Here is a 27,258-nt window from a genome sequence, read left to right as displayed (position 1 = left end):
ACTAATTAATATATAATAACTATTTATGTAAGTATATAAACATTACATCGATAAGAAAAAAAAATAATAATTCATTTACCTAACTCACAAAATGAAGAAAAATAATATTTCTTAGAACATACAACCTCACACTACATGTATAATTTAATTTAAAAAGTTTTAAATTAAATCTTTTTATCTTTTTAAAAAATGTTGCGTTCTTCACAAATTGCATTGTCGCGTCTATTTTTTTTTTAATCAGTTACACTATCCGCTTAAAACTAATTTTTTTTTTCAACGTATTATACAATTTTTGGGTCCAATTAGTGTATATTTAGCTATACTTGATATACAAACATTTTTGACACAAAATTCCGTAAAAACAATATCTCGTATCCAAAATTTGTTTTTATCTTTATTTACATCAAATATTTTTTTAATTAATAAATAAAAGGTAAGTGACATGATTCAGTCGAGATTCCCATTAAAAGATGGTATTAAAAAGATACCCAAAAATCGGTATCAAAAAGATTCCAAAGCTTACGGTATCAAGTTCATACCGAAAATAAATGATACAGGTAAAGTTGATACCGAAAAAAATGGAATCGAGGAATACCAAAAAATCGGTATTACCAATGACACCAAAATCCGGTATCAAAACGATACCGAATCTCGGATGAATTAATAATTTGATACCACTAAAAGAACCCAAATTTGCGCAAAAACTATGGACAGGGCGTGCGCCCCAAACTTAGTCTACCTATCCGAATCTATGAAATAATCTAATAATTTATACAGATTTCCGTACACCCAAATAAAATAATCCTATTCTAAAGAATTTACCAGAATGAAAAATATAAACACATCACTACCACGTGGTATAAAATTTCCATTTAAAAAAAATCTATATAATCATCCGCGACTTACAGTGACGTAGTATCAAGTCAGAAAAAAACTTTCGGTTTTTGGTATCAAAATATGGTATCATGGTTTCAGTGCTACACATCTGTAAGTCCGGATACGTCTACAAAAAGAATATTTATCAGTAAAATTGATTATTTAACATGGATAAATGCTTATTCCGGGTAGAGAGGAATTGTTTGTATCTCGCACTTTTTCTTTACGAAAATTCTGTCGCCTCCCGAAACATAAGTGACACATTGAGGATATATCATGTTGCTTATGATTTACACTTTGCAAAAAAAATAAAGTTTGTGATGATTTCTATTACAATATGCGTTTTATTAAACTGCAAGCATAAGTTCAAATCGGGTTTGTTACATGAGAACTACATTATATTTGATCAAGGAAGGTAATGGAAGAAAGAAACGATACACGATTACTTGGGAAGCCAAATTCTTATTCAATCGCGTTTGTTTAGATAATTAAAAAAAAAGTAAACAATCCTTATGTATTTTTATTGATATAATAATACCTATGCGCATAACAAATTAATTATACAATATATACTTTATATTTTTGTTTGTTATGTGCAAAGATATTGATTTTTAAATGTGTATTGTTTCAATAAAAATATATGTCATGATTGTCTTTTTTTAAGCACCTAAACAAACGGGTTATAGCTAGATAGCTGAATTTCATAGCTACGAAGAATTCTCACGTTACTACAAAACGAATTCTTCATATGGCAACATTTGTAGGCTGTTTAACAGCCAAAATTTAATTTAAAAGGTCTAAAAACTCAAACATGAAATACCAGGTGTTTTTTTTTTATATAATCGATATTTTAGTGTCACGATTATTGCAAAAACAGATGATTGAACAAAACGCACTGAACATATGCTTAAATGATATAAAAATACATTTCTAGGAACATTAGAACTTAAATATTAAACTAAATAATTTAATTTAACCATGTGGAAGATTTTAATGATAAAATAATTACGCCTAGCGGATTTTACGCACGTCAGTTTGATTTGGAGCAAATAGAGGTGCAAGTATAATAAAAATGTAATTTTAAATAATATAAAAATGATGACATTTTTGTTCACATTGACTGATGTCAAAACGCGACGCATACATTTTCCGAAAAACGAAAACACACAGCGTATATTTTCAGCAGTTAAAGTGTATTGCCAGCAGTGTCTAATACCGATTTTACGTTAAATTGGGTATTGGTTTCGATTATACAAATTAAAAAATAAACTTTTCCCCTACACTGCTCCAAATTGCGACATCGTGCGTATGTCTTATTATACATACATAAAATATAATTCTGATTGCAATACAAAATACTTCATTAAACAAAATTTTGTTTGTTATAAATAAACTTTCAGTAAGTTTGTGTTCATCTATATCTACAGATATTGTAGTACAGTAAAACCCAATAAAGACAATTTTCCCACAGACCAAATTTGTCTTGAAGTGAGAAAAAATAGAATAAATATATACGGACAAATCACACAGACTGAATTATCCCTAAAGTTCGCGACTTCAGTTATGGGATACTATACTAAATCAACGATATAATTTTTACATGTCACGTCAGCACATCAACCTACCCAAATTCATTGTAACCTCGCCCCTAATACCGCGACATAGAGGTTCATGAGGGGTAACTTGATGTGCTGTTGACTGTACTTAGTACAAGACCATATGGGAAGAATTAAGGGAAGTCTTTTCCCAACAGTGGGACACATTATGACTTTAAATAAATAAATATATAGATAGATAAAAGTCATCCAATTCCAGGGTAAATCAGAAAACAGTAAATTTCCATCTTGACTTGACCGGGAATCGAACCAGACTTTCAGAGAACCAGTCCGGCAATATAACCATTATTACGCTTTAAAGTTACATAATTTATGTATATATACATAAAAAAGTAGGGGCACGTTCACAAATTAAGTGAATCATTTTTAAATGATAGGTTTATTAAATGGAGTGGATCGAGCCAAATTTTATCTAACCTTATTTTGTGCAAATACATACAGATACACAAGGTTTTTTTTTCCCGTAAAGTGACACATTGCGTGTGTCCGGCTTACAGCCAAAAATATATAGAAACGTAAAATGGTTACTTAATTTTTTTTTATTATCATTAAATTCTAAATCTGAAACCTGTTCACTGGTTGACAGTTTAAGTTCACTAGTGGGTGTTTCTCAGAGCGTTTCAACCGCTGCGCTCGCGCTGACATGATAATATTGCAAATTTTAACAAAGTTAAGAATTCGTTTTTCTTAAATTAATAATAATAATTAATCTGTACTGTAGTTATTTCAATATTATGAACGATTTATATTGGAAATGTGTTTCTCAGAGCGTTACAACCGCTGCGCCCGCGCTGACATGATAATATTGCAATATTTAACAAAGTTAAGAATTAGTTTTTCTTAAATTAATACTAATAATTAATCTGTACTGTAGTTATTTCAATATTATGAACGATTTATATTGGAAATGATTGCTTCGTCATGAAAATTGACGTATTTAATGTAATGACAGCGCGGCAACACATTCGAAAGAATCTGAAATTGTAGGCACAGAGAAAAAAAAGTTTTATTATGCTGTAATTGGTAATAATTGGGTATTACTGTATTACGTTGCAATGAATTAAGAAGAAATCACACAACATCGACATTTAAACGAATTAAACAAAATGAACTATGTAAATAACAATACATACAAATACATATTCATTCGACATTTTAATTGAAAAGAAATCTTCAACATCTAATATGAAGAAAACGTGGAACGACTTTAAAATATGTCTATTTAACTAAAAATATGCTGCTCTGACGGCCTTGAATTCGGACGGTATTAAAAAAAAATTGTTTAAAAAATATATTACAATACACAAATAGTACTATTAATTAGAAAAAAAAAAAAACAAACTTTATTGAAATTGTAACGGAACGTATTTATAAAAATAATATAATGAATTTCAGTTTAGGTTTCGTTTATTGTCACTTTTTTTTTCAATATTTGACATAGACAAAAAATGACAATGCATATTTTGACAGAAATTGGCTTAAACGTGAAATAAAAAGAGACGGACTTCAAAAATTTTATATCGAAAATTACTCCAGTAGTCAAAACATATTATAATATTCTTTAATTTCAATCATTTATATTTTACTAGCGACCTGTCCTGGCTTCGTTCGGATAGATCAAAACCATAGTAAAATATTACTCTTAAAGAAACCTCCGCATAAAGATCCGTTGCGCAGTTTTAAAGATCTAAGCATACATAGGGACAGACAGCGGGAAGCGACTTCGTGTCTATACTATGCTGCGATTACTTTCAATCAATTAAAGTGACGTGTTCTTTCATTTATATATTTTTCCTTTATTTTATTATAATATTATTAATATATATATTTCCTTTCATCAGCACTTGATCACAATCATAATATGTTTCAGTATACCTTTTGACCATGTACTTTATTGTGTGCTTACATTGTTATATTACTGATAAAAAATTGTACATAAATTTATATTTGAAAAATGGTAAGCCCTTAAGTGGCATGATAGGAACACAACACTGTTCGAATGAGTTTCTTTAGGCATTTCTTCTCAGCAGTGGTAGTTCCGAAATGCTAGTAGTTTGTAGCTTTGGTAAATATCATATAATTTAGAATATGACGTGAAAAAGTGCCGTGTGAAGGCTTAATTATTAATATAAAAATTATTCAGAATAAATGATTTGATTTTGATTATTATATTATTTTTTATATATTTCTAGCCTCTTGCCTCGTATATGATTGTATTTATTCATTTAATATTATTATTTTATAATTTCTTGACACTTATACAGCGTCATATCTAACGCATAACCTTCCAAAGGCGCATAAGGTACATAGAGACTAACATCTTTTGTTCTACGACTTTTGTCTGAGCGTGATAAATACAAAAAAGAAACTTTTTTTAAAAGTTTTAATGTTGTTTCTATAAAACGTTAACTGTATGTTAGATTCCGCTACATAACGCTACTGTACTGTCTCGTGTCGCTCGGCTATTGCATACAGTGAACATGTGTAGAATCGCAAATTAGTCGTAGAATAAAAGTTGCTTGTTTCGATGTACCCGAGTAGTCTTTAGGAGGTTTTGCGTTTGATACCAGTGACCCTGTATAGATGTATTTGTGAATTTCATTTACTTTTTACATATTTTTTTATTAATATATTCTATATTAATAATAAAAAAATATTATAGAATAATAAATGAAGATTAAGAAAAAACTTTTACATATTTTTTTTTTTTGGACAAAAACCGTCAAAATTCAAGACATTCAGACTGAGAACTAAATCCGGAACATAATAAATTAATGCGAATTTTTTTTATCTGAACTAAGAACTCAGATCGTTAAACGAGAAGCCGAGACGCCAATTTTGAGATCAGAAAAACGCTTTTCAACCGTATGTGTGTTACTCTACAGGGCACGTGACTGTTTTTGTAATGTTTGTTTATTTATCAATAATAAATATTTAATCACAATTGTTTCCAACCTTTCCAACGGAAATTTAAAAAAAAAACCTTTCATAAAAAAAAAAAAAACATATTTAAAACACAATATATGTTTCACTATCGTAATTTACAATACAAAAGAACGTGACGAAACATATATCAGTTCAAAACTTTATTGTAAACAAATCGGGTTAGTCTTTAAACGTGATTGCCTAAAAATCAATAGACGTTGCGCTAAAACCGAGCAATGTCAAATGTGTGCAAAAACAAAAAAGAAAAAACAAAAATTAAGTCATATACCCCATCGTCGGCTTGCTCCATTTTGGCGCGTCAGCTCCTAAACTATTACATTCACTGCATGAAGTAGTCCGCCTGTTCTGGGTCCTTTTCGAAGCGTTTCGCCTCTTCTTGCATACTCTCCTTGATCTTCAAGATGGCCGCCGATTCAGTTTGGTCGTTCTGGTCGCCGCCCGGGCCACCGAAACCTTTAAAATATAATATTTTCTGTTTATAATTAGCTTTTCCATACTGTACGGCGAGCTTGGTATATATTAATGTTGATAGTTGTTGCTAAAATATTATTGAAATCGCTGAGTGATTGTGAATATACAGGGTTACCTGGTGTCTAACGAATAACCTTCCAAAGGCGAATAAGGTACATAGAGACTTACATCTTTTGTTCTACGACTTTTGTCTAAACGTAGTAAATACAAAATTTTTAATTTTTTTATTTAATGTCGTTTCTATAAAAAGTTAACTCTATGTTCGATTCCGCTACATAACGCTACTGTACTGTCTCGTGTCGCTCGGCTATTGCATACAGTGAACATGTGTAGAATCGCAAATTAAAATGTATTTTTATTACATGAAAAAAAAAAAACTACGAATCACGAAAAGTCGTAGAATATAAGTGGCTTGTTTTGATGTACTCGAGTAGTCTTTAGGAGGTTTTGCGCTTGATACCAGTATATATGTTACCAGTGTATACATTTGTTTATTTGACTATTTTCATAATAAAAAAAGGATAAGTTCTCACATTCATGCATTGCATATATTGACGTCACCACAATCATTCATAAATACATATATGAACAAAGATAAAAAATTTTGGGATTTTATAAAAAAATATCTAAAGCAATTAATTATATTATATCCGCTGACATTTTTTTCGAAATCGAGCGATGCTGATTGCTAATATTTACACGACTCAACATCGAAAATTTGTTTTTACAAAAAAAAAAATACTTCTAAACTCAAAGGATTAAAAAAAAACGTCGACGTTGATACTCACTTAAGTTGTAATCACCCATTCCTGAGCCGGAGTCTTCCCGGGGCGTCCCGGGCCCCCCTCCCCCCACTCCGCCGGGGGACGACTTCATCCCGTCCACTCCCCCTAATCCTGGACCAATGAAATACTAAATGTAGACACACTCTTGATTCGATATTAACTAACTAATAGTGTTAAAAATCGTGACATTTTTGTCAATAAAATTAAAAAAAAAAATGCAATTGAATTTATGGTTGTTGAATGTGGTCAAATATAACTCTGAAAATATGTCAGTTTTTAACCGAATACGTAAAAAAATATGGTTATGTTTCGTACAGAACGTAAGCTATTCATTACGAGCATTATAATTTCCGAGAAAACTAAAATACTGACTTTGCGATAGTTTATTTCACAAAATTAAATAATATCAATTCAAAAATTGACCTTAGAAGGGACTTTCAAAGTGTTCCATTTTGCACTGTCTACAGATACACATAAGAGTTTATATTCCCGTATTCTCTAAAATCGTAAGAAATACCAAGTATGACTGCAGAGAAGGGTTATATTTTATTAATAGAATAATAAATAAAGATTAAGAAAAAACTTTACATTAAAATAATAACAAAATAATCACGATATTTAAAACTGTGTCTACGAAAACTACAGTCTAACTATACTAAAAAAAAAAAAATTAAAAAATCACATGCAAAGCGACGTGTTAAAATACTGCTCAGATGAAAATTAACTATCGCGCGTATCCTATTTAATTTGGCACTATATTAATATATAAATAGGGAACATTACGATTTTAAAACGCCAGGATGCAAATCTAATATAAATAACAAATTGTGAGTCTCTGTTTGTTACTTCATTCGTTCATTCATTCATTCATAAGGCGTCCAAAGAAAACTGAAGGCTGAAGACGAGCTAGCATAGACAAATAATAAAGAACATTTTATTTCACTTTTTTTATATTAGTTTATAGGCTGTATGTCGTGGCTCTTAGAGCATTTCGACCGCTGCGCACGCGCTGTCATTGCAAAATTTTCAAATTTTAACAAAGACAAGAATTACTTTCACTATATATATATGACTTTAAAATAATTAACCTGTTTTGTGGTAATGTTAATTTTGTGAATGTATGTCATGGGAAATTAATCCTTAACCATTATAATTGACGGATCGTAATGACAGCGCGGCCGCAGCGGTCGTAACGGTCTGAGAACCACCTAATGTACTACTGAAGGTTTTATCCAAGTTTTCTCATAAGTGTCAGCTGAGAATCATCTGACGTTCGGGTAACACTGTAGTTACGCTGAAGCATTTTTGTTACTGTGTTAACTCATTTTTAGTTTTCTTTGTCATTGCTTTCAACATACAGCATAACCAAAGATATTGACTCGTGCACCGTGGCAACGGGCGGTGCTGCCATTTGCGTAATATTCCCTATTGAAGAATGTAATTAAAACAGAACGCCGGCTGTCCACTAAAACAGAGGTGAATCGTTTTTAATAATTGGATTTAAAATTAGAATTCAGGTGAAATAAAAAAAAAAAAGTTTTTACAGCCAGTTATAGGTACTAGATGAAAAATTTATAAAAACTTAAAATTATTGATTTTGTTTTTTTTTTTTCTTAAGTATATGAATTATATTTTGATCTGTGCTATGTGAACAGACAGCCTGACATGGTGATGACCATATAATAATAATTTATTTAATAAATTATTATTAATTTATTCAATAAATTTAATAAATAAATTATTATTAATTAATAAATTATTTAATAAATTATTATTAATTTATTAAATAAATTATTATTATATGGTCATCACCATGTCAATAGCTTTGTTATATATCAAATAAATAATAATTTATTTAATATATAACAAAGCTATTTATACACATGGCTTTGCTTAGCTTTCTTAATTTTTTATTTTAAATTTATTGCGACAATTGTCGAACAAAATGCAAAATATAGATATACACAATTGAATTATGGTAAATATAACAAACTTTATAAAATTTCTTAGACCTTCATAAAACGCATTTATTATTGCATTGTGGTCGACAAAAGCACGCGTGCATTTCTGACAACGAGATAATTTTTTTTTTCTGCTGTAGTACAATACATATTTTAATAATGTTTCTATTGCAGTAATTTTTAGACAAATGAAAACACATAATTGCCTCATTGTGCAGATCGACATTTAAATATAAGAAAATTAAAAAAAAATTGAGCGCGTTTTGTAATTAATACTTAAGTAAAAATCGAAATTAAAATAAATAAAAACAAAGCAGTTTTCATGAAAATTAGAGTAGATTTTTTTTTTCATAAATGAAATAGTTTTTTTTTTGTCTTTTCTTATATTTATTTTTTATAAATATTTATGTATAGTTTATATAGATAATTATTGTTTTTTACATATTGACTGTAGCGCCTAAACACGATATAAAATAATATAATTATTAAAATACGTTCTGTTTGCTTCATTCTTCCCAATATATTTTCTAGTATGCATCAAAATTTTGTAATAAATATTAAAAGTTACGCTCAATTATACGTAGATTTTTGATAATTATTAAAATTTCAAATTACTATCTATGAACTATTTGCTTGTTCAAATTGTTGAAATAAAATTATTAAAAATCGACGCATATATTCATTTATTATAAATGATATTATTAACTAATCGTAGGCGACACCTAAATCAATTAATTTTATAATTTTTTTGAACTAAAATTACATTAAAATTGAATGGTGGATGTGGCCAGAGGCTCGGTAAAAACAATTAAACAGACATCATAAAAACACTACATTATACGTCGTATAATAAACAAAACAAAAATATTAATTTTATTTTTTTTTCCAAACAATATATATATATATATATATATATATATATATATATATATATATATATATATATATATATATATATATATATATATATATATATATATATATATATATATATATATATATATATATATATATATATATATATATATATATATATATATATATATATATATATATATGGAAGGAATTTTTTTGCGTGATTCAAAAAATTTTCAATCAACCTGTAATCAATTTGGTGAGACTTAAATTTTAAAGACACAGAACCAGAAGTGGGGCCAACTAAATTAATACAACAAAATGGAAGCCGTACGCATTGTATTCCGTATGACGTAAGAAATTATATATGGTCAAAGAAATGCTTGCCAATATATACACAATAAAATTTTAATTATGCCAAAAAAAATTAAAAGCTTCATATTAAAGACCCTATTAATACATGTGAGTAATCAAAATTTTAATATTACCGTTTACCACCAAAGTTATTGAGGTTTGCGTTTATCCCAAAATATCAATGAATTTATGGACGTAGTTTGAAACTACAATTATTCCAATTCATAGTTTATCGTGTTCTCTCGCTCTCGCGTGCAATGACCCCGGCATAGGTAAAAAATAAATAAATAAAAAAGAATTGCCAGAGTTTATCAATGAATATCGACTTTGTGCGAACCGCTGCACTGAACCTACCTTTACTATGAAGCGTAGTGGTCAGGTGGCACACTCTAAGTATTATAAGCAAATATTATAGATTTATTTTTGATAAATTTTGGATTTAGATTTTTTATATAATAGGTACTGATAGCCCCATTTTATCTTTTGGCATAATTAAAAATTTATGGTGTATACATCCAGCAAGTATGAATAACTCTCCGTTAATCCTCTAGTAACATATTATCACATCTATTCTGAAAGTCTCTCTTCCAATTTAGTTACATTATAAAGGTTAATTTAACCTATGTATATTTAAAATTTTGTTTAAACCGATAACTTTTTTTACGGCAATATATGCCAACAATTTCTTTTTCATTAAATTTCGCCACAAATTGAGTCTTTTTCTCTCTCTTTTTCTCTTTCTGTGCGCAGCGCGACTTTGCTATTCACGTCTCACCTTCGAGTCGATTCGCAGTGAGACGCCGCTAACCAATCACAGCGCGCCATTGTGACGCGGCGACAACCACATTGCAATGTGATTAGTTCGCTTCGTCTCACCTCGATTTGGCTCGATGGTGCGGAGTGAAATGCAAACCAGCACAATATATATATATATATATATATACATTAATATATTTCCAGCGTACCGGCGGAAACAGATCTTCCGAATTGAAAGAGGCTGCGACAGCTAAACGCAATCGGATTAGCATTTAAAAATTCCTGTTTTGTTTTGTGCAACTTTTCATACGTGGTTTAGGTGACGCCTATGCTCAAAAATCGGAATAATATTTATATTTATTTGAAAGAAGTGTTATGGAGCTAACACATAGACAATCTGATGATGAGAGAAAAAACATTAATCAATATACAAACGAAGAGCCTTTTGTTCTGTACCATCTGACAATTTGACGAATATTCGTCGATAGATGGCAATATATCGGAAATTAAGAAATCACAGCTCACAATTCCTCAACGGAGGGGTTAGTGCGGGGTTGGCATATCACTTGTCACCGTCGAATCATAAACCAATCACATTGCGCCATTGTGACGCAACGACAACCACACGGCGATGTGATTGGTTCGCTGCGTCTCACTTCGAATCGTATCGATGGTGACAGGTTAAATGCAACGCCACACTTCGCCCAATTCGCTAGATAACACAACTGTTATTTAGTCGTAGTGAAATATACCTTAAAAACCAATTAGTGTATATGTCACAGTGTTTTTCATTGTCGTTTAAAATCCCCTGCCGAGCTCTAACGGATCGGAATGGTGCCACAGATAATTGAAGATCAAACGAACTTCTAAGTGAAGTTCTTAGATCATAATTATGTGAACAGCTTCATTCGAAGCGATTTACCAATTTTACTCTTCTTCTTAGCGTGTGACTTAATGTGATACATAACTGCACACTAGCGCCACCGTCACATTTTTACCAATTTATTGTGTTTTAATAAACACAATAAATTGGTAAAAAATCGAAAATTAAAAAATCCTCTTTCCAAATCATTCTACACTATATAAAGGAATTTATTGCTAAGTATTTTAGTTTCCACCACACAATGTAGTCGCAGTCCACTAAACCGAAAACGGTGGACACCAAAATCTTCATAGTACACTGTGACTACATTGTGTGGTGGAAAACTAAAACACTTCGCAACAAATTATTTTAGCTAGTGTAGAATGATCTGAAAAAGGATTTTTTTAGTTTTCGCTATATATACAAAAGAAATTGGTAAAAATGTGATTGTGTCCGCTAGTGTGCAGTTATGTATCACGCAAAATTTATTAGAACCAATATAACGCAACAGAAAGCAATTTCTGTGGCGACAAACAAATCATTCGGTGCGTGTTCACTACTTACTAGATGAAGATATAAAAAAAAATTAATATTATTCCGATTTTTATGACAATATTTATTATATATATATATGTTAGATGATTGCGCCAACCTTCGGCGGCGGGGGGCTGCGGTAGATGTTGAGACGAAGGCCCGTGTTCGCTCGCGAGCGGGAACTCCGGCCCTAGGGCTCCGGCGCCCACTGGCTTCATCAGGGTGTACATGTTGTCGCCCCCTGTCACCATTCGCTCTTTTCATACCTTATCTTCATTATATTTGGTTTCGGTATGTAAAACCGGTATTTACTAGTAATTTAAGTTAAAAAAAAAAAAAAAAGATTTTTTTCTTTGTTAAATTTAATTGATACCCGATTATTTGGAAATTGATAAAGATTGTTTTTTTCTTTTTCAATTTTGAAAAAAGTCGTCATATTTGTAATTAAGGAATTGAAACAAATATTATACAGTTGAAATTTATTCGCAAAATCACATTAATATTATACACTATACACTATTAAATTAGCTAATAATATATACGAGTAGTTAAGTTCATTTTCGTACTCAAAAGAGCTTCAAAATTAATTACTTATTGAAAAAAAAAATGTGTATTTTTATTTTTTAATTTAAAACTTCGAGACATTAAATTTATAAGCTCTTTTGACCAAATGTCAAATGGACGGTTTCGATACAGAAATAATTTCAATAGACTTTCAAATAGAATCACATTGCTACTGAAAAATAAAAAATTCTCCAAGAAATTTCGAAAATTATACATACATAATAAAAAAATATTAATATTTTTTATTTTTACAGCGATTTTGCAATGATTCCTATTTATTTCTCATTAAAAAAATATAAATAATTATTTGTTTATTTTTTCGAGAGGTTACAAAAACTACAATTTAGAAAATTTTTTGAGAAATTACAAACGAAATTAATGCGTTCTATTCGAAAGGTCACTTACAATCTATAGATATTACAAACATAAAAACGAACGAAAACGGTTTTATTATTGACAAAAAGGAACATAAAAAGCGTACAAATAGTGACCCCAAAGCGTGATAAAAAAGGTTAAGCGAATGAAGCAGACCAGAACGGAAAGAAATTGATTGAGATACACCACTGAATTATTTACCACAGCTTTTTTTTTTCATATATCACGTTAAAACAATAGCGTATTTGCCATTTAGTCAAATCGGACACTTTTTTCCATGTGTCAGAAACAAAAAAAAATATATAATAAGGGGCTTGTGTGCGCTTGTACTGTGACGTCACAAATTTTGGAGTAAAAAAAAAAGTTTTAAACCGATATTAAATCAGAATTAAAAAATACTAAACGTTACTACTGCTACAATAAATTAAATTGTTCAATTAAAGTGACATTTGATTCGACGACGACCTCGGTGGCGCAGTGGTAAAGTTCTTGCCACTGGATCGAGAGGTCCCGGGTTCGATCCCCGGTCGGGTCATGATGGAAAATGATCTTTTCCTGATTGGCACGGGTCTTGGATGTTTATCTATATATGTATTTGTTATAAAATATAGTATCGTTGAGTTAGTATCCCATAACACAAGTCTCGAACTTACTTTGGGGCTAGCTCAATCTGTGTGATTTCTCCTAATATATTTATATTTATTTGATTATCGTGTTTCATTATTTGAATGCAATTAATACATTTTATTTTATACACAGGCAACTACCCTATCTGATGTGATTTTTGGCGGGAAAATTATCTAATCTCAAAAAAAATTATATAACTTAATAACGCCAATGAACAAGCGTTACGGGAAAATCATCATGCGACCACAAGGAGCTCCACGCGCGTGCCAAATGGTTAAAATCGAAAAGAAATCATTTTGCAGTCATCTGTGGTGAATGCAAGTGTTTTTTTCTTTCCAGTTTGCCCATTCGACCACACTCACACGAAGTGGCCGGAACCATGTCATTATATAGTGAATAAACGGCACTCCTTACTTGTGTCACACGCGACCGAACCACGGGCAAGTCTTGTACGAATGGAAGAACACTTCTTTTTTGTATTAAAAAAAAACAAAATATGGCAAATAATTTCAGCAAAGTAAATCAGTCGGAAAAATAATTAAGTATCAAATAATAGTGTTCATGGTTTTGGCTTTTGAACGTCAAAATCCAATATTGGGATTGCGAATCTAATATATAGTAGTGGCAACGTGTTAAAAGCACAATGATTTCAAAAACAAAATTTCGGCATTTTAAAAATCGGCACAAAATTAACAAATAAAAATGCATTTTTTTTTCCGTTATAATATTTTTTTTTTTTAATTGATAATTGTTTCGTTTAGTGAAAAAAAATAAACTATTTAAATGAAAAAAAAAAACTTAATATAAGAAACTGGAACAGAAATAAACGCATTTTTATTATTTTTTATAATTTGTCTTTTCTTTTCACTAAATGATGATAAAAATATATTTTTGTTTTAATGATAAAAATAAATAAAAAAACTATTTATATATAATTCATTGTCCACATGTTTATCGTCTGTAAACCAAATTTAGAATATTTTGTACCGATTTTCGAGCCAAACATTCGGTACCGATACCAGATTGCACGTTCAAAAACCACAATAATAATAAGGATTGCCACAGTCAAATACCTGGTTTTAGTGTTGCAATGTTAAAATAACCTGCAAATTGCTAAATAATGTTAAAAAAAATATCACTTTTGCACAACCAAAAGTGTTAATAGATTCCTATAAGAGTTAATTGTTCTAAATGAAAATTTCGCTGTAAGCATGATTAAAACATGTTTTTTTTTGAAGCAACATGTCAACACGTACCTATTTTTAGTTTATCGCGCGATATTGTTATTCAGCACATTCCTTAGGAGTGAAAAAGTCTTATGCCACGTCCCATTGAGTCGCAACACTTTTTTTTTTGTTTTTTTTTTTAATAATTCGCACTACAAATTTTATAGAAATGATATTAATATATTGAACAATTATACAATAGTCCACAAAAAAATATTTATTATATTTTTTGAGCGATAATTCATTGTGTTGTTTTAAAATAAGGAAACAACATCAAAATTTATTATTCCGCGGGAAAAAAATATTTTATATTATACAAACAAAATGAGCTCGAATATTTAAGAAGTCATGACATAATTTCGAGGAAAATTTCCTGGCATAGAACGAATTTATGAATAGTGAAAAAGGTAATATTTCACAACTGAAAATGATTTTAAGCAAAAACAAAAAAAAATATATATCAACATCATTGTCGTTAATCAATAACAATATTTTTCAGAATTTACTGTTAACTAACAAGAGTGGACTAAGTCGGAAAAAAAAGAAAAAAAAATTTTTTTTTTTTGTTTTTTTTTTTTAAGACGTTCCGTCCTAAGGAATATGCGAAACACGGTAACCAACTAGCGGGTAGCCGAAGCTGGTATCGATACCAAAGTAGACCGCCACCGACCTGTTGGAATCATCTGCACTCACCGGAGTTGGACGAATCCTGCGGGCTCGGCATGATCGGGGTCGAGGGCCCCGGGGGCCCGTTGGACCCCGGCGGGGCCCCGTACGCGCCCGGGGACCCGCCGCTGTAGTTGAGGGGCGCCGAGCCGGCCCCGCCGCCGCCGGACCACGCGCCCCGAGGGCCCATTCCCATTGGTGGCATACCTAATGTTAAAGGTTATATGAGATCCAATATAATAAATGCGAAAGTCTTGTCTGTCTGTTCCGCTTTCACGGCTAAACAGCAATTTTTATGAAATTTCGTATACATGTGATTAAAGACCCGCGTTCAAACATAGGCTACTTTTCCCCCCCAAAAATCGACCCCCAAATGATTATAATGGGGGTTGAAAGTTTGTGTGAAAATCGTCTGTTGCGCTTTCGCAGATAAATTCACGCGTGCCAAGCCGCGGTCATGAAATTTTCCTGGGGTATAGTTATTTTACCGAAACAATAAAAAATAAAATAAATATGTGCATTCCATTTCCGCTTTGTTGTCTATGAAATGACTGAGAAGGAATATCGTCTCTCACTTGTCACTTCCGCGTAAATTGCCGTTGAACACGTCGCGTGCGCGTGTTTACTTTAATTAATTTACATAATTAAATTAAATAAACCACTTGCCTTGATAAATTATTTAACTGATTGCTAACCGCAACAAGCTTGTAAAATTATATTTAAATAACGGTACTACAACTACTACTACGAACGGTAATACATTAATTTATATTTAAATAACGGTAAGCTCTTCTGTCATAATAGGGACCAACACTGTTCGAATGAGTTTCTTTCGGCATTTCTTCCCAGCAGTGGTCGTTCCGAAATGCCAGTAGTTTGTAGCATTGGTAAATATTATTTAATTTAGAATATGACGTGTAAAAGTGCCCGTGTAGGCCGGATTTCTGAACAAATGATTTGATTTGAGGAGAGTGTTTGACCTACCATAAACGTAGTCCTCATAAATGAGCTCAATCTTTGTCCAGTTGAGATAACTGATCAGATCCAGGAAAGCCTCATTCCCCAGCTCCCTTGCGGGGTACAAATTAACTGTGAATTGAGTGAGTGCCTGTGAAGGCCTAATATTACAAATGCGAAAGTCTGCCTGTCTGTCTGTTCGTCGCTTTCACGGCTAAACCGCTGGACGAATTTTGAAGAAATTCGGTATGCGCGTAGTTAAAAACCCCCGTTCAAACATACATTATTTTTACCAAAATTTAACCCCCAAATAACTATAATGGGGGGTGAAAGTTTGTATGAAAATTGTCAGTTCCGCTTCCGCAGACAAATTCACGCGAGCGAAGCCGCGAGCCTCTTGCTCGCGGCTAATACATCGTTTGATTTAGATGTCATGCGAGTCTCACGAAGCCGCCCGTATAGATTAATTTGATTTGGATGTAATCGAGTCAAACCTGGTCCCTGGGGGGGGGGCCCGCGCATGCCCTGGTAGCCGGGGCTCATGGGCCCGCAGCCGGGCCGCGGCGGCGTCATGCGCGGGCCCGCGCCCAGCAGCGCCGGCCCGCCCGCGCCGCCGCGCTCCATCGAGTTGCCCATCATACCTTGACCTACGGGACAACGAGGTGTTGTTTTACCTGAGACCTATTCTTGACTAATATTATAAACGCGAAAGTAATTTTGTTACCACTTCACGATCTATCTACTCAAACAAACTTCTTGAAATTTTGCATACATGTAGTTTGAAGTGCGGAGAAGGACATAGGGTACCTTTCATCCAGGAAAAATAACAGTTCCCGTGGAAATATAACGCGGGGGAAGCCGCAGGCAAAAATGAGTATTATAAATGCGAAAGTAAGTATGTTTGTTAACTCTTCACTCACGCATTATCTACAGCACGGATTATACACGGATAGAAAAAACCTGGAATAACACATCGGGTAGTTTTATGCTGAAATTCCCAAGGGAGCGAAGCCCTGGGGCACAGCTAGTGTTGTTATAATTTCAAAGAATATTTAACATAAAATGATATGATTTAATATTAGTAGTAATTTTATTTTCAACCCTAGGTTTGTTTGGTATTAGTGTTGTTTTTAATCCCCTACGACAGACAGAGGGGAATAGTTAATTTAAGGGGGGTTAGTTTAACACATTTGTATGACTGTCTGTGGTATCTAGTAGCCAAAGGACTGAACCGATTTTGATCTAGTTTTTTTTTTATTAGAAAGAAAATTTGATCTCTGTTTCAATGACTATTCAATACCCATAAATTAATAGAAACATAAGTGAAAAAATAAAATCACACATGACTAGTACATAAAACACGTCACCTGGTGGTCCATTGAAATCATTGCCCATCCCCATTCTGACAGCGCCCCGGGGCCCTCCCCCCGAGTACCAGGGCCCTATGAACGGCTGCCCCGCGCCCATCAGCTGGGGCTGCGGGCCGTGGGGCGAGGGCTGCGAACCGGGGTGCGGCGCGGGGGGCGAGGGGCGCAGCGGGGAGTTGGGAAAGAAGCCTGGGGGGATACCGCCGCCGCCCATACCTGGAAATGTGTAATCACAATATTATTAACTTAGTCATTAATCTGTTGTTAATCACTTGACCTCCTAGTTCGAGGTCTAGCGATTAACGATTGTCAGTTTGTGATCGGAGGGTGCCAGGTTCGAATCCTACTTGTCACAAGAATTTGCATACCAATCTGACTTGTGCATAGTTTACATAGACCACCACTTGCTTCCGGTGAAGGAAAACTGTGAGGAAACCTGCACACTGGTTGAGTTTAGTTCACTAGTGCGTATGTGATTACCTGCTACTAGATGGCACTAGGTAAGTCGTGTCAGATGCTTTAAGCGACACCAGTGTTACCAATAACACACTCGAAATAGAATAATAAACAGGATTTTTTTTACTGCTGACATGTCTCATCAATCAGGCAGGGTAGACTTAGTTGTGTAGTTAATTTTTCATCACTATTCACATTTCAAAATCAAATCATTTATTCAGAAATTAGACCTGCACAGGTACTTTTCACGTCGTATTCGGAAAAAACAATATTTAGCAAAGGCTACTAGCATTTCGGAACGACCACTTCTGAGAAGAAATGCCAAAAGAAACTCATTTAAACAGTCCCTATCGTGCCGGAAGGGCTTACAATTTTCAACGTACATGGTCAAAGGTATAAGGTATAAATTGAAACATAAAATGGTTGTGAATGTAACAACTTCACTTATCATCATCTGCCTACCCACATCCACGATTTTAATTTACTTTATTCAAATTCAGTAATGGCAGATATACTTTTGAATATGAGAAGACCAGTGCTTGGTATCTGTCACAACCACTGCTAACTACAGCAATGTTGTTTGCAAAACAAAACAGCGCACCATTCCTTTCTTTTTTTTTCTTCAAAATTTTTGACAAGACTTCAGTGCAATTCGTGTGACTATGTCAGCCTCATGGGGGAACACTGATATAAACTTATCTAGCTTTCATAATGCTTGGCTACAAGATAAAAATGGCAAAAATTTTGAAAGAAAAATATCTGGTGGCTATACCGGATTTTTTCTTTCAAAATTTTTGACAAGGCTTCAGTGCAAGCGCGATAGACAACTGTCGAGGTATACCTCAACAATTATTTATAATATTTGTGGCATTTGGTTTGTTTGAAGGAAAAAATCACACAGAATGAGCACCCAAGTTAGTTTGTAGTAAACTAGAAGTAAAAATATCTCATCTAAATTATTATATAAACTTAAACCTTCCTCAAAAATAACTATCTATTTAAAAATGTCAAAGTATCTTGCAAGTTAGATTTCTCCTACTTCCAGTTGTCCTACAGAGTTGAAATTTCCCATGTCGCTTCAGATTATATGACTGCATTATTATGATAAGCATGACCTGACGGTGCACCCAGGATAGGCATGCAACGGGAGATTTTGTCAATGGTCCACAGCACGGACATGGGGTTAAATGCCACAAGATCTCTCAGATGAAAACGAAAGCTCGTGACAAAAATGTCAGAATTATAAAAACTTGTTACTTATTGATTCAGAACAGTATTACAATCCACTTGTGAAGATATGATTTGGCCTAAATTCAGTGTTATAGGTACCCATAATATAGGATTGCTCTGGAATGATGCGCAGTCCCGTGTCCAGTAATTTCACTTTGGTGTCCCAGAATTCACAAATACTAGCTTATGTATATCAATAGTTTTTTTGTAATTTATCAAAATCAAATTACTTAGTGTTGATATAAAGAAACTAATTGTGTCTATGTAGAATTGTTTTTAAGATAATAAAAAAAAAAAATTTGCATGACAGCCAATGGTTCTATGTAGTTTAAACACAAATCGGACACCAAAACTAACCGTGACCAAAGACATGTCCAGAAAATAATAAGCATGGATCTGGCAACCCTAAGGTTAGAATATGCAACAAATGGTACTTTATGCAGTAAACCATTGACTGAATATAATAAAATTGAGTTCAAATTGTTCGATAACACGCTGCAATTAGTCGTTTCGAGCTACTAGCCGTGTATAAAACAAGAAAAACACGGCTTTTATTTGACTATTGAGATAAGAATGTGGTCTAAAAACATGTATTAGTATAAAAGTAAAGAATATAGTGCTTTTAGCGTTCTGTATAGATTTTTAGAGTACGCACCGTCGTTTGGAGGCGCCGGGCCGGCGTTGTGACCAATCCCGTTGTATCCTGAGTTGACGAATCCATAGTCGTGGAAAGCTTTCGCTTCTGATGAATGTTCACATGTGTCCCTCCTCTCCGGAGCCGCGCAATATAGGTCCCAAAACACGCACCACCACGAGTGTAAGAACCCAGGTGGCTCCCCAAGCGTTATGTTCTTTTCCCATCGAATTTCTGAGAGAAACGTCTGAGCCGCTTTCGTTGCGCCGACATGAAGCAAGTACTCGTACACATATAGCGCCAACTTTTCGCGAGCCTGAGCGTCCGAAGGCACCGTAGAGCCTTTGCCCTTGGCATACATATCGACTGGAAGCCGACTTTTATGATAAAATTGTTTATTATTTACATTAACGCTTTATATCAATAAATTCAACTCCACAAAATGTCATTGATCGATGGCGACATTTGGCGTCTGTGACATAGAGAATTTAGTTTTTTCTTAAAATGTAGAGAACTGTCATAAAAATTTGTCTGTGACGCGCACAGATAATAAATTTAACAAATATAAATGTTTTTTTATACAAAAGGTAATAACGTAGGAACACTTTGTTATCTGTCGGTCCGTCTGTATTTTATGTTAAGCAAGCAAGAACTTCTTTTCTCAATAATGTTATAAGTTAAACTCACAAGATGAGAGATGTTTTTATATATCTGTGCATGGAATTAGTAGGTACTACACGGAGTACCTACTAATATTACCTGGCTATAATCAAACACATCAAATATCTACATAAATATATAAATATCCTGCTCACAAATATAAAATGTAATGTTCTTATATCTGCGATCCTGTCGAACTACTGTAAAGTAAATATGTACATGGAACATAGAATTAGTAGGCACTCCGTACAAGGAGTACCTAAGTAATAATTCCAAGGTATGAAAACAACATATGCTTCACTTGACCGGTTTTCAACCCCGCTATTCAAAATTTAAAATACACTTTAAGCTAAAATATGTTTTGTCACTATCGCACTTTATACATTTTCAATTGTCAGAATGAGACAAAAGATATTTAGCATAAGTATATAAGTTTTTTATGAATAACTGGTAAATGTTAAATTGAAGGGACAAGTTCGCATTTGTATATTGTAGTGTAATGAGCATGTGATAGAAATACTTGAACTCGAAGTAATCGGTGTAAATTCAGATTGTATTCTTCACAGTTTCATAAACTTTCACTTAACACATATGTCGGATCGTGAAAGATTATTACATAAGTCTGTGGGTCGTGGGGTTTCCTCTATAATGATTGAGCTTCGCGATGGCTAACCTAAATGTCAACACATGGACATCTGCTTCCAGGAGGAACTAGATTGTGATTTGTGACTAGGCGATGTTCGCTAAGAAAGGTATTTGGAAAATTCCATCCGTAAAGGGGTGAGATAGGGGTTGCAAATTTGTATGAAAGTGAAGTGAGGCGCATAACATTTTAGACTGAAGTGTGTGGTTTGTCGAGGAAAAAAGAAGAAGAATTAATAATTTAAATCCACTTTGAATAAAATAAAAAGTAATACATAAAAATACCTAAAACCGGTGATTTGAAACCGGTTATCACTTCACTGCACCGGTTTTGCATTGGACTGGTGTAAACTCCTCTAGATAAATCACAGATATACCTAAATGTTGTAATCTGTGAGATATAACATTACATTGTTCTCTTATATCTTTGAGATAAATTACATGTCTGTGGGTGTAAACCTCTGTTGACTACTACTACTTTATTTAAGATAGAAAGCTTCGAGCTTCTTTATTATTCAGGAGGACGGTTAAGCTAGATAATTTTACTAAAATATAAGAATATTTCTTTGAATAACTAGAGAACCGTGATTTGGCAAGTGTGTAGTTAGTTGTCTGTGGTATTTGTAAGCATTAAAAAAAACTTAGTGACAGAAACTCTAGAAATGTCTGCGTTTGTCTATTCTTTTTCCTTTTCGTGCGGCCGTGTCACCGCGTGGTTCACTGCCGCGTTTCCGTAAGAAACAATCAAAATGGCTATCAGACCAGTATATAGGCCTAAAATCGTTAAAAAGAGGACGAAAAGATTTATCCGCCATCAATCGGATCGTTATGATAAACTTAAGCGAAACTGGCGTAAACCGAGAGGTAAGAATGTGGATTCCATGCCTGTTTCTATACTATCTATTAAACTTTTTGTTATTTTTAGTGAAATATTTAAAATTATTAACATTTTGTTGCTTAAATATAGAGCTACTACAATTAGAGATCAACCGAGATTATTATTTATACCTTTACCAAGTTCCAAATTTCCAATCGTGAGGTTATGTTTTCAATAGTGGGTATAGTCAACTTTTCAGTAGGTCCTACCACCTTTTGAACTAATTGGAATGGTTTTTTTCTAAACACAAATGCAAGGGCACTCTGTGTTATTCATTTTCAATTGAACAATTACAATTTGTAACCTTGCTACATCGATTCTGCCAAATCCTATTCCCGATTTGCCGTGTTCTGGCTATTGGGTCATATTGGCAGGTACATTATTACTGGCTGCTTAGTAATTGCCTAAAAGTTCTTGTTTGCTACGATTACTATTAGTCCACGTACATTACTGCCTCCGCAAACAAACTAGAGCCATCATCGCATTTCTATCAATCCTTTATTTGTGTAAAATAAAAAAACATTTAATCAATGGATTTTATTAGAAGGTATCATAGTTTTCTATTCAGACACAGTTGCCGCAATTCATTAAAATGAAAACGGTAGCCATAAAAATAGTTGTAGTAAGTTGTGACCACAGTGACTGCCCCTGGTCAGGAAGACAAGTATGAAAGACCAGAGTCAGTCTTAATTAATGTCTTATCAATTAAATCCCATCCCCACTAATACTGTTCATGTTTCTAATACTGTCTTTATTTTGTTTTTGTGAAGTCCTAGTTTTCTGAAAAAAATAAAAATAAGACGAAAGTTTGTGAGTTGTTACTTCTTCTTCATGCACAAACTTATTAAGGTAATTTTTATCTTATTAAGGTAGCTGATACATTGTATAACTTTTCATTTTGAAAGTTGTGATACCTGTAGCGTTCAAAAAGTCTTAATTGTGAACGGAACCTGATAAAGTAGATGGTGCTGTGGAGTGTAATGCGAGGTGCAGCCAGTGATAAATAAACTATATTAATGTAATGCTTTCAGGTATTGACAACAGAGTGCGCAGGCGTTTCAAGGGACAGTACCTGATGCCCAGCATCGGTTACGGATCAAACAAGAAGACCCGTCACATGCTACCTAATGGTTTCCGTAAGGTATTGTATTCTTTCTCGTCCTAACACATTTCCAGTTACATTCAGGGCTGTGATGCCGCAAAACCAAATATTAGTAAAAAAATACTCCAAAAATGTCTTACATTTTGGGAGATTCGCTGTGAATATATGATTGCCTGGTCAACTTTCCTTGTTAGTGTTAGATAGATAGATTAAACATTTATTTACTAGTAAAGTCCACAACGCATCAACCTACCCAAATTCATTGTAAACACGCCGTTATTACCTTGCCATACAGACTGTAGTGACACATACAGGCGACAAATTTCACGAATGTTTACACAAAGTTAAATTGTTATTGTGACTGATTTGTCAAGGCTAGGTATCCCTTAGTCGCCTCCTACGACATCCATGGATAAGGAGTGGTGCTTTTCTACAGCAATACTATGTGCTAATATTGGAAATATTATCTTATATTGGTTTGCAGTCTTAAAAGTCTGAATTGAAACTGTGTCTACGCTATCTAGAGCTAATCCTATAAACAATCACGAAAACTATTGCCTGTAGTTTGCACCCAATAGTTTGTAACTTTGGGTCATTAACTAAATTCAAAATTTAATCAGAATCAAACCGCGGGTTTAGCCATATTTGTTCAATTTCAAAATTTGCAATAGTTTTTTTGTCTAGGCTTCAGGTGCTTGGTGCGATTATGCCAGCCTCATAGGGAAATTTCATTTTATTTGGTATTACCCTTTGCATCCTATCCTATTGGCCTTTGCATCATCCCTCCAGAATGTATAAATAAATCTGGTCTCTGAGAAGACTTTGTACTTTGTTTCAACATAAAGCTGATCTCACCATTGTCTGAAGAGCCAGGAGTTTAGTTCTTACGCTTGAGTACCGGTAACATTCCGCTGTTAATAGTATAGAGATAAAGTTTTTTACCCACAGCTTCGCCCGCGTAAATTTCCCATGAGTACAGTTATTTTTTTTTATTTCAAGAAGATTGGTTGAGTAGATAGAGTGTGAAGAGGTAACAGAGGTACTTTCACATTTATAATATTAGGATAATCTCTGCAAGGGCACTCTGTGTTATCATTTGAAATGTGGTAGTAACAATTTGTTACCTTGCTATAAGGAAGTCTGCCAAACCCTATTCCTGATAGCTAGTATAGTTATTTGGTCATAGTGGCAGATACAATTGAACTATATCCTATCAATGCATTTCTAATATGTGGATATGTTGAGAAGAAGATTAATACCTTTCTGGTTTCTTCTTCAGCAGCGCAGATACCTATTCTACTTTTATTACAAGCTTTTAGTTTTGTGTAATTTGTCCTAATATATTTATTTAGTTACACATGACCTGTAATCAAACCTTCAAATAAAATTTTTGTGAGTTGAAAATCTTCCATGTCATTTCAATTTTCCATGCGAATGCATTAATTATGATAAGCATTACCTGATGGTGCACACAGGATCGTCCGACGAGGGAACTCCTCAATGGTTACTGCACAGACAAGATTTTTTTGTCACATGCATAATTAAAATCTTTCAGACGGTAACAAAAGCTGTAAAAAGGACATTTGTAAAATACTTATTTCTGTAATCACTCCCCAGTGGCTTGACATGGGGGGTGAATGTATGATAAAATTGAATAAGTACCTAATTTTTGCAACATCTAATTGCAGAATCACGTTTTCATCCCTTACGGGGTAGACAGAGCCCAGAGTTACTAACACTAATGCCGTGTTTAGCTGTATAACAGCTAATTAGTGACCATAAACAATTTATTTTTCTTTTTCAGGTCCTGGTACACAACGTCCGCGAGTTAGAGATTCTAATGATGCAAAATCGCAAGTACTGCGCAGAGATAGCGCACGGCGTGTCCTCCAAGAAGCGGAAGACTATTGTGGAGCGCGCGCAGCAGCTCAGCATCAGGGTCACCAACGCTGCGGCCAGGCTCCGCAGCCAGGAGAACGAATAAGCATAAAAATATATTGTAAAAAAAATATTTTTGTTTTATTTTTCATTCTTCATCGTATTATCAATTTTTGCAGATTATTGGATGAGCATAATCAGATTATCAAATTGTCAGGGACGCACTCAACTGTCATATGATTTTAATTTTCTTCTAGTGTTTCCTACTGTTACTATGTATCTACACTGTTTTCGTGGAAGTATTATGCCTTTATTGTTTGTAGCATATAGTTAATTTAGGTAAAATGCCAAAAATCCGTCCATCTAAAGCTTAGATAACCTTGAATATATGCTCAAAATCAAATACATTATGTACTTTTATATATTATTAGAAAAAAAAACATTGTAAGAAACAATAATGGTAAGCCGATCTGGCATGATAGGGACCAACACTGTTCAAATGAGTTTCGGCATTTCTTCTCAGTAGTGGTCGTTCCGAAATGCCAGTAGTTTGTAGCTTGTGAGAAATAACTATAAATATAAAAATTGACGAGAAAAAGTGCCTGTGAAGGTCTAATTTCTGAATAAATGATTTGAATTTGAATTCAATCCGCAGTTTGCTTCTGGAGTGTAGGTTCCACTGCTAAATTCCACTAATGGGTCTAGCGGGAATACAAATACTCATGGACGGTGGGGCCATGAGTACTTGAAAGGTGGTGGAACTAACAATATAAATTTTAGACTCATTGGATTAGTAGCCCCACTGTGGCAAAGGGGGACCAAATCACGTAGTCGCGTCGACATGTCGACTTTAGGTTTTATGGTAGAACTTCGCTACACGATAACGTGGAAGCTGTGTAATAAAATATCCATATATACGTCATGATTTTATAAATGCGAAAGTCTGGACCGATGGACCAATTTTGATGAAATTCGGGTATACATCTAGGTAGTTAAAGACCACCGTTCAAACAGGCTACTTTTTTTCCAAAAATTCAAATCCAAAATTGCGCGGAACCGCGCTATAAATAAAAAAAAAATATGTTATTAAAAAATAAATGATGAAAATCGTCTGTTCAGCTTTCGCAGATAAATTCACGCGGACAAAGCTGCGGGCAATATATGCTATCATGAAAGTGAAGAAAACGGATTTTTGACGAACTACATTTTTTGCTATTGCAACACCAAATATAATGATCAAGATTGGACAGGAGACAACGTTCTCAATTAATATCTTCTTTATCCCAATTCCCACTCAGCTAAGCTGCTCAATCGATTGTAGTGGAATTTAACACAAGATCTGTTAGTAGCGGGCGACGGCAAAATAAAACAACTTAAAAAAATAACTAATAACTTTATTTACAAATAACAATCTAAAACGAAATCATACACTCCACATGAGTTTCTTCGAAATGCCACAGATGGCGTCACTGAGCAGTCGGCCATTGCTCAATTTGACAGTTAATCGGACTTCGAGTCTACAATACAATTTGTGAATAAAGATCACATCAGACTGTAACGATCATTGAAAAATATGCTTTGTAGACATACTTTACATTGTCTATAAAGAGTGGAAAAACGGGTATTCAATAAACGGCATTTTTTGTCATTGCAATACCAAATATAATATAATATATAAATATATAGGATCCAGCTTATTTATTTATATTAATTTAGTATTTTTGTAAATATATAATCCTTATCCTTTTTTTAGTTGAAGTATAATGTAAAAAAATATTGTTGTGTATAATATATACAGCACAACAATCTTAATATATAATATTACTTAATACAATCAACATAAATAAATATATATTTAGGATGATACACAACATTTGTTGATGTCAAAAAATTACTTAAACTAAGTTTACCGGCGACAGCGCAGGTGAAGAAGAAGCGGCGCAACAAACTGTTGTTTCTACTCTTTATAAACAAAGTATTA

At 33.3% G+C, this 27,258-nt stretch overlaps 2 protein-coding genes and 1 non-coding gene across 7 annotated transcripts; 2 read left to right on the top strand and 1 right to left on the bottom strand.

Annotated features, from left to right (window-relative positions):
• Positions 1 to 5: 5 nt before the first annotated feature.
• On the bottom strand, positions 6 to 20,593 carry Ssdp (Sequence-specific single-stranded DNA-binding protein). 5 transcript variants are annotated; one of them, XM_053767200.1, is made up of 7 exons: positions 20,140 to 20,593; positions 17,799 to 18,014; positions 16,926 to 17,078; positions 15,502 to 15,681; positions 12,135 to 12,257; positions 6,698 to 6,805; positions 6 to 5,891 (listed from the first exon to the last, which is right to left on the bottom strand). In XM_053767200.1, the coding sequence occupies exons 1-7, from the start codon at positions 20,477 to 20,479 to the stop codon at positions 5,758 to 5,760; spliced, it is 1,254 nt and encodes a 417-aa protein (XP_053623175.1). In that variant the 5' UTR covers positions 20,480 to 20,593; the 3' UTR covers positions 6 to 5,757. The 5 variants fall into 5 exon arrangements, with proteins under 5 accessions (XP_053623175.1, XP_053623178.1, XP_053623179.1 ...); XM_053767202.1 differs by having other exon boundaries at positions 5,771 to 5,910; XM_053767203.1 differs by lacking the exon at positions 12,135 to 12,257.
• A 1,506-nt stretch (positions 20,594 to 22,099) lies between these two features.
• RpL32 (Ribosomal protein L32) lies at positions 22,100 to 25,409 on the top strand. The gene is made up of 3 exons (XM_053767217.2): positions 22,100 to 22,284; positions 23,329 to 23,438; positions 25,204 to 25,409. The coding sequence occupies exons 1-3, from the start codon at positions 22,170 to 22,172 to the stop codon at positions 25,381 to 25,383; spliced, it is 405 nt and encodes a 134-aa protein (XP_053623192.1). The 5' UTR covers positions 22,100 to 22,169; the 3' UTR covers positions 25,384 to 25,409.
• LOC128682659 (small nucleolar RNA psi18S-841/snoR66) lies at positions 22,549 to 22,680 on the top strand. The gene has a single exon (XR_008406148.1). It is a non-coding gene; the product is annotated as a small nucleolar RNA psi18S-841/snoR66 (small nucleolar RNA).
• Positions 25,410 to 27,258: the final 1,849 nt, after the last annotated feature.

Source organism: Plodia interpunctella, chromosome 30 (genome assembly GCF_027563975.2).
Source record: "Plodia interpunctella isolate USDA-ARS_2022_Savannah chromosome 30, ilPloInte3.2, whole genome shotgun sequence".
NCBI classification, from domain to species: domain Eukaryota; kingdom Metazoa; phylum Arthropoda; class Insecta; order Lepidoptera; family Pyralidae; genus Plodia; species Plodia interpunctella.
The sequence above is the reverse complement of the archived record's forward strand: the minus strand, read 5'-3'. Positions and strand labels throughout refer to the sequence as shown.